General features: G+C 34.9%; 1 protein-coding gene across 1 annotated transcript; it reads left to right on the top strand.

The window, feature by feature from the left end:
• Positions 1 to 873: 873 nt before the first annotated feature.
• Positions 874 to 8,363, top strand: LOC108209679 (uncharacterized). Its single transcript, XM_017380721.2, has 7 exons — positions 874 to 2,398; positions 3,190 to 3,607; positions 4,689 to 4,833; positions 5,359 to 5,474; positions 5,571 to 5,649; positions 6,804 to 7,037; positions 7,770 to 8,363. Exons 1-7 carry the CDS (start codon positions 1,315 to 1,317, stop codon positions 8,091 to 8,093), a joined length of 2,400 nt encoding a protein of 799 aa, XP_017236210.1. The 5' UTR covers positions 874 to 1,314; the 3' UTR covers positions 8,094 to 8,363.
• The last annotated feature ends 409 nt before the right edge of the window (positions 8,364 to 8,772 follow it).

Below are 8,772 nucleotides of genomic sequence, written 5' to 3' on the forward strand. Positions count from 1 at the left end.
CTGTGTGATAAATATCAAAACTTAATTTACTCGTGTGTAGATTAATGATTGTAAATATTGATCAGTCATTGACTTGCACCAATTGATCCAAAATTTATGACGCTGAATCATAAACAATATTGTTGTTTGAACACGAGAATTTTCTGACGTAAAATATAAAACGACAATATCATGGAATGATAAGTAGTTAAATACTTGACATTTCTCGTTTACATAATCCAGTGGATGTTAAAACTGATTGATGAGCTATGATTGGACCGATTTAAACTACTTTCTATGACGTGATATAGTACTGTCTGAACGTTGTCCGAACGCGAGATTGATACTTGTTTTTAAAAACACGTAGAGTTACATGAGCTAAAAAGGATAAATCAGAACATACAAGAAAATATTAAAATACGTTAATCTGTATTGATGATTTTTGTTAAATTTTTAATTAATAATTCAAAATTTTAAAATTTTTAAATTTAAATCATATTCAAAAACACAAATCTATATACAATCTCTAATCTATAAATATATTATCGTCAATTTCAACATCCCTTGTTTGTCTCATCTTAGATATGAAGACATGCATGTTAATCTATTCTATATTTGTTCGATTCGATCATTCTTGTAGATGTCGTATGATTGTTACTTATAAATTACTCCTCTTAAAAAAGACCCACAATATCCTAAACTAATTTAATAAAAATAACAATCATAATTTCTTTATTTTTTGTCCAGTTAATCGACAATCTTTATACTAACTAACGGGAGCAATATATCAAAATTACAATAAATTCATATTTACTCTTTATACTTATCCATATCACTAGTCTAGTCACACACATCTGTATATAGTTGTATCTGTATGTACACAACAAAAACATTAGAAAGGGCGATGAGTAAAAATAAAAATAATAAATCTTGAGTTAGAAAAAATACAAAACCGAAGAGAAGCCCTTCTGTTCTTCTGGTTATTTGAGCCTCCACAATTATCTCCTTGGATGTATCAGATTTTGTCTAAAATATTATCCACTTAATTTCACCAGGTACATCTTTTAATACACATATTATCCATATATACATGTTTGTATGTATGTATACATACACACTGTTATCATATACTAATACTGTAAAGCTTCAATCTTGCTGTGTAAAACTGTAAATTCAAGAAGGGTTCAGCTGTGCTATTGTTGTATTGTTCTGGTTGTGATTTTATGTGGGTTTTGTTTATTTTGCGAATCTGATTAGTGGGTTGATCTTGGTTTGGTTGATTTTGGTTTCGGTGATTATTGGCTAATTTGAGTGATTCTGAGGTGGGGTTTGAAAATGGTGTCTGGGAATGATCCGGTGGAGTCCTTTTTTAATTCTGTCGAGTTGGTGAAGAATGTTTTTGCGCCGTTTGAATCGGGTTTGAAAAAAGCAGCTAAGGATTTGGAGAAGTGTTGGCCTGGTAGCAAGAATAAGGGAAGAGGTGATGTTGAGTTTAATGGAGAAGTGAATGTGATGTTGGATGAAAGGAAGAAAAAGTTGAGGCAATGTGTGGTTAGTGCTGATAAGAAGAAGCAGAACTTTTTGGGATTGTTTATGGAAAGACATGATGTGCATAAAAAAGAGGTGGTAGAAAGGGATGGTGTTAAGAAGGATGAGAGTTGTGTAAATTGTTTGCAGCTTGCGATTAATTGGTCTTTGTTGTTTACAGGCTTTGCTCAGGCTTTCCCGACTCTTTTCAAGAATGGTAAGAAGCGATCTCAGAAATTAAGTAATGGAAATCAGGAGTGTGCTGATTCTAAGATGAATAAATCAAAGACAAGGGTTTTTTGTGGAATTAAGGAGAAGGAGACAAAAGGTCAATTTGTGATGAAATTCCAAGATGAGGGTACTGAAAATGATGGAAAGAATATGTCACTTGAGTGTTGCATCGGTTTTCTTTTTGATATGTTAGTTCAGAACCTTCAGAAGTTTGATCTCGGGGTTCAAGAAATTGAATGTTGCAGTTGTGATTCAACGCCTGTTGCTCCACCTGAAAACAAGTTTGATCATTTGAAAGCGATTACTGGTATGTTGGAGGGTAAACGGGTAGATTTCAGTGGCCTTTTGGGAAATTTGAAGTTTGCTAGAGTTGGAGGTGTTCCTTCAAGTATTGTTAGAGTGAATGATGAAGAAAAGGAAGAGACCGATGGTGGAGAAAACAATGGAAGCCAGGAGCAGAGTGAAGGAACACCACAGAGGATGGGTTTACTGAGTATTCCCTTATCAAATGTTGAGCGTCTGAGAACAACTCTTTCTACAGTGTCATTGACAGAACTAATTGAACTTATACCGCAGATGGCAGGGCGAGCATCCAAAGACCATCCAGACAAGAAGAAACTATTTTCAGTCCAGGACTTCTTCAGATACACCGAGGCCGAAGGTATGCTTGTTGGTTTTAATATAGGTCTTATGTTCGGATTTGTGTTAAGGCAACTGCAAGCATGGCCTACTGAACATATGAAAAAACATATCCAAGTCCTGTTTAGTGTTGTAGGCACCCTACCTTTACCCTAGTCCATTGACGAGTTGCATAATGTACGTTATGTATATGGACCCAAAAAAAAAAGGTTTTCGGGCATGCAGGGCTCAGTCATGCAATTTGTAATTGCATCTGGGTGATTACATGGCACTAGAGGTTTGACCTTGTTGTAAATTTGATGCTGTGCCTTTATGGCCTGTCCCATAGACGTCATAAGAAAATAATGTAGCTTTATTTGAATATTTTGTTTCCGACAAATAAGTCAAACTAAAAATTACTTGAGAGATGGTTAATTTGATACATCTTTGCGGGTTACAAAAATACAAATACCAGGTAAAGAGTTGATGCACCAATTGTTTTGTTAAATTAGGCATGTCATCTATCACGAATGTCAAAACATGCACCAAGTGTTTTGTTCAAGGAGATATGACGTATATATTGCAAATGTCAACACACTAGGGTCTACCGTATACGACAAATATTTCCTTCCAATGCACGGTGCAGTTACCTTTTGTGTTGCTTTGTATGTATATTGCTGTATTTTAATTTGATTGTCATCCCCTTTGTATATTGTTTGATAGACATTAAGTAGAATTGTAATCTACACATAGATGATAGTAATAAGTGATTATACGGAAGTATCAGTTCTAAGTTACTTTTGTTCGTAATCCTCTTTAAAATTTATCTTACAGGAAGGAGGTTCTTTGATGAACTAGATAGGGACGGCGACGGCAAAATCAATTTGGAAGATCTTGAAATTGCAATGAGAAAGAGAAAATTGCCTCGAAGATATGCTCAAGATCTCATGCGTCGTACCCGGAGTCATTTGTTCTCAAAATCATTTGGCTGGAAACAATTTCTGTCCTTGATGGAGCAGAAGGAACCAACAATACTTCGAGCTTATACTAGTCTCTGTTTAAGCAAGTCGGGCACTTTGCAAAAAAGTGAAATTTTAGCATCATTGAAAAATGCTGGACTCCCGGCAAATGAAGACAATGCTGTTGCGATGATGCGGTTTCTGAATGCAGATGCCGAAGAATTTATTTCTTATGGCCATTTCCGGAATTTTTTGCTTCTTCTTCCGTCTGATCGACTCCAAGAAGATCCTCGGTATGCATACTTGTTTTATCGATTGATGTTGCATAATGCAAACCTTGAAGTCAGTCTCTCTGGCTCTAATAATTATTTTGCATACTTTGAAAGGGTATAATAAAACTCATATACGTAATCTGTATTTCAAGTTGACTAGATTTAAAGTGAGATATATCTAAGACGTGTCTAGAATTGTTTGTGAGAATGTAGAATTCTTTTTAAAGCAGTTTCGGCTTAGGTGATTGATGTATATATCATGTGTGACGTGAATACTTCCAAATGGGTTGAGTATCAACGTTGGTTTAAGTGGTGCCAATAGATTGGTGTGTTGGTTTGGTAATTATGCACACAAGCTAAGTGACGTTTTGAATAATGAAAATGAGGGGGAAAAAGATGTGGGAGAGGACAAGTTGGCTGCAAAAGACTTAATAACAAATTGCTTTATACTACCTCCATTACATAATGATAGCCTTTTGACTTTTTGGCACTCATGTTCGGGAGTAAAATGTAAATATTTATTTTTAAAACAAATTTTTGTATGAAATAAATATTTAGACTATTTGTTTTACTTGGAAACATTCATGAGGCTATTGTTTTGAAACCAAGGAAATATTATCTGATGTCTTTGTGACATTGTACATACTTAGCATATTGCATTCTAAAGAAGGTATAACGTTGTTGTAACAAGCTGCAAAAGTTCATCTACCTATGTTGTGTGTTAACCATATCTGTATTTAGATACGAGTCCATTGTCTACATGTGTAAATATATTGAGTGTAACAATACAGATGCAAACTCATTAATGGACTGATGTTTTCGTGTTAGCACATGTTTAAAAACTTTTTTCATGGCTCAATATATCTAAAACATATTGGTTTGAAATTAAGTTAAAATGATTATTGAAAATCTGAAAGTGGAAGCTTGTATGTATATTCCGTCTTTGCGACGATGCAAAATTGAATTTTCTGTTGCTTGCACATGTGATAATATATTTGCATGACATGGTGAATAAATTTTTTATAATTTGCGATAACCTGCCTATGCAATAAATTTCTATTAAACAAACTTCTATTTACGAAGCATTTTATATCACATATAGGAACATCTGGTTCGAAGCTGCTACTGTTGTTGCTGTTGCACCACCTGTTGAATTGCCTACTGGAAATGTTCTAAAATCTGCTTTGGCGGGAGGACTTTCATCTGCGCTATCGACATCTATATTGTACCCCATGGATACTATAAAGGCAAATATTTTCTCTTTATATCTTAGTATTTAATGTCCTACATTACCACTAAGGTTCAATTCCCAAGCTTCTATTAGTAGAATATTAATTAATTGCACCGATAGGGATATGTTGTTTGAAAGTCCACGATATAGATGTGCCCCTTTCATACCTTTTAACCTAGTTGATGGTATATCTTCACAGTATATAGATAGAGTTTCTGTTATCTTATTTTAAAAGGCTATCACTCATTTTTCTGAGTATCTAGACACTGCAAGCAAGAAGTAGAATTTTGAGAACAATCTACTTGGGGTATTAGCATACCATTATTTTTTCAAATTTCACATGATAAGCATTAATCTTTACTAATTTACGTAATGCGTTTTAAAGAACAATATTCTTGGTCTTAATTGTGCTATTGTTATTTCTATTGGACAAATATAGTAAGTAGTAAATACTGTGTAAATGTATTTTAAAGTTACAATAAAGTCCTACCAAAGTTCTTTCTGCAAATGGTCAACTAACAATGTTTGATATGTTTATCAGACTCAGGTACAAGCATCTACACTTAATTTTCCAGAAGTAATTGCAAAAATTCCACAAATTGGAGTCCAGGGATTATACAGAGGCTCCCTCCCAGCAGTTCTTGGTCAGTTTTCAAGGTTAATTTCTATCATCACATCCTATTTATTACCATGTCTTTTCCATTACACTACGGCTTTTATTTTTCTTGGATTTATATATTTTTAATATTGCAGTCATGGACTGAGAACTGGAATATTTGAAGCAAGTAAGCTCGTGTTGTTAAAATTTGCCCCTACACTTCCTGACATACAAGTAAGTCTTACATGGTGCCGTACACTGGTTTTTTTTTTTTTTTTTTTGTATCGTATTAAGATCCTTTACTGTGTATTTGCACACAAATACAATCAAATGTTGCTTATATGCTTTGTTTTTGAAATGTTTCTTGGTATGAAATGTTAAATGTTTTATCTTGGAAATTGATCTTAATTTTCATCGACCTTAGTTGATAGAAGTATTTTTATCTTATACATTATTAAAAGATGTTTAATATATATTGCTTAAAAAATTTTAATTTCATACATTGTTAAAAGTATTGGGGTTCACTCTCAGGACATTCTGAGATTATCTAGTTTTTCTAAAATCATCCGGGAAAACCCTCGTTTTGGTGAAGCAGTCAAGCAGATGGGCAACTAGGATAGATTGATTGTCCACAGTGAATCTCAGGTTCTCTCATTTTGTGGAAAACCTTGATGATATAATTGATAATTCCCTTTGACTACTTGCTAACTAATGTCAGTTGATTTCCATAAATTTTCACTCAAAGATTGCTCCTCTTATTTCTGTGGGGTTTATTTACAGTACATAAGAAATTATCAATTGTGGGACTTGATGCAATTGCGTGCATAAGTTTGGTTTATGTTTATTACTATAATCCAAGATGGTCTAAATTTTTTAATCTCTCTCAAACAACTATTATGCATGTTCTAAAGCTTCAAATAACAAATTGTTCCTCATTTTGATTCTCAATTGACTGCTTATAATGTGTTAATGACTTCGATTTCATTCTGTGCGTGTTCATTGACATTAACCCTTATGGGACAAAAATGGCCTATCCACAAACTCAATGAATACTATCAACCTAGATTGCCTAAAATATATTTTCATGTATTGACTTGATCCCTCTTTGGGGAGGGATAGAGAATATAACTTTTGTTTTTAAGGTTGTTCATTAGATAGTGCAATCATTTCACTATAGAATCGTGCCTAGTGCTAATATTATAACTATCGCATGTATGAATACTTTAGAAACGGAATGCATACAAGATTTGATAATGGCGGAAAATTCATAAAGACTGTTACATGTTACTATCACTTTATCAAATTAGGGTCTTAATTCACAATAACTTTAGCATTGTCAAAAGGTAACATGTGCTAAGAGATTTATATATGTTTGGCATCCTATTCAGGTTCAATCTGCAGCATCATTTTGTAGCACTGTCCTGGGGACAGCAGTGAGGATACCATGTGAGGTTCTTAAACAACGATTGCAAGCTGGCATATTTGACAATGTAGGGGAGGCAATAGTTGGTACTTGGCAGCAAGATGGTCTAAAGGGTTTCTTTCGTGGGACTGGTGCTACCCTATGCCGTGAGGTGCCTTTTTATGTTGCTGGAATGGGACTATATGCTGAATCCAAAAAGGTGTGAAGATTTTTTTGTCTGTAGATATTGATTGAGCTTCTCCATCTTGCTTTTACTCACATCCTTATCATAAGTTCGTGACTGATTCCCCTCGCACCAATACTTGCTACTGAAGGAGGTTCTTCTAGGAATAGGAGATAGAAGTATATATATATATGTGTGTGTGTGTGTGTGTAGAGGGAGACACACACACACACATGCAGAGAGAGAGAGAGAGAGAGGGAGGGAGGAAGGTGGGAGGGACCAATTCTATACTACCAAGTATAGACTATAAAACATAGGCAGGCTAGAAATGAGAACAATATAGAGTATATACATGCCTGTATATATATATAGAAAACCAAGTTTTCTCCCAGGTTTCAGTTACTTCACACTTCTCCATCATACTTCTTTGCTGGTCTTGAACCAGCAGCGTAAGGAATCAAACACAAGAAGGTCATTATAGAACAAAGTACTCAGACTTATCTAAATGTATAGATTTGTATTAAGCAATGTATTTTCACAGTAAAAAAAGATTTGGACCATGATATCTATCTCGTGATGATATACCATCTTCATGTATCAATTATAGACTAACCTGTAAAGATGTATCAAGTGGTTGCACTGGAGTTTTATAAAGTTAAACTTTCTACTGCTGTGTCAAGATGTAAAGCAATTATCATTTCTTATTACATATTATGTTCTGAGAATCTCTGAGTATTATATTCTAACCATCACATATTTCATTCTCAGGCTTTCCAACAACTTCTGGGTCGGGAATTAGAACCATGGGAAACTATTTTAGTTGGAGCTCTATCTGGTGGACTTGCTGCAGTCGCTACGACGCCTTTCGATGTGATGAAAACTAGGACGATGACTGCTCCACAAGGGCGTCCAATGTCAATGTCATTGGTTGCCATTTCTATCCTCCGTCATGAAGGACCGATTGGCTTATTCAAAGGAGCTGTGCCTAGATTCTTTTGGATTGCTCCACTAGGCGCTATGAACTTTGCTGGATATGAACTTGCAAAGAAGGCCATGGACAAATCTGAGGAGCAGAACATATCTAATGGGTAAATCTAGTTGGAGTTTTTTTTTTCTTGGTTATCATATGACATGTGAATGTTACCAGAAAGATTTTAGTTCTTTTTTCGGGATTAGGTAGTCTCAAAGTAAAAGTTTAATCCGTCGAAATTTCTTCCTTTTTCATGTGGATGGTATCCACTATACTTTTTTAGACCTCTGTTGTCTGAATTTTGTCTTGCCATTGTAGGCCGTGACATGCACATAGCCGTTGTTTTATAAACCATTTTGTACATCTTTTGTAAATTTGCATCTTATATCTCATATCTTGGTTGACCTCTTGTATGCTATCGTTGATGTGGTAGTAGCTTTGACAAACACAGTACCATGTGGAAAAAATTACCACACGCTAGCCTCATTTCGGAAATAGCTGCTGCTACTACTGAAAGGGTGCATGTCCTGAACACATACATCTTATAAAACAATCTTACCAGGACATGTACATATTTTGTATGCAAAACCTGCATTGTGCATGGTAGACAAACATTTTCCGCGTTTACTTTGTACCTCCCTCCAGTCACTTATCTGTTTCGAGCTCCAGTCCATGACAACCATTGGTGGCAGTTTTTTACCTTCCCAAACCCACTTGTTCCTGGCAAACCATATCCCCCTTAGAACAGAAGCTTTGCAAATATATTATCAGGTTTGTTGTCTCGTGCCAGTCGTTCCAGAA

The sequence above is a fragment of the Daucus carota genome, chromosome 2 (genome assembly GCF_001625215.2).
Source record: "Daucus carota subsp. sativus chromosome 2, DH1 v3.0, whole genome shotgun sequence".
Taxonomy (NCBI): Eukaryota; Viridiplantae; Streptophyta; class Magnoliopsida; order Apiales; family Apiaceae; genus Daucus; species Daucus carota.

Bases quoted from the DNA above. Each gene is read 5' to 3' on its own strand.
- LOC108209679 (XM_017380721.2), top strand. From the start codon at position 1,315: ATGGTGTCTGGGAATGATCCGGTGGAGTCCTTTTTTAATTCTGTCGAG. The intron at 2,399-3,189 runs GTATGCTTGTTG...TTTATCTTACAG, and splicing joins CAGATACACCGAGGCCGAAG to GAAGGAGGTTCTTTGATGAA. The intron at 5,650-6,803 runs GTAAGTCTTACA...CATCCTATTCAG, and splicing joins CTACACTTCCTGACATACAA to GTTCAATCTGCAGCATCATT.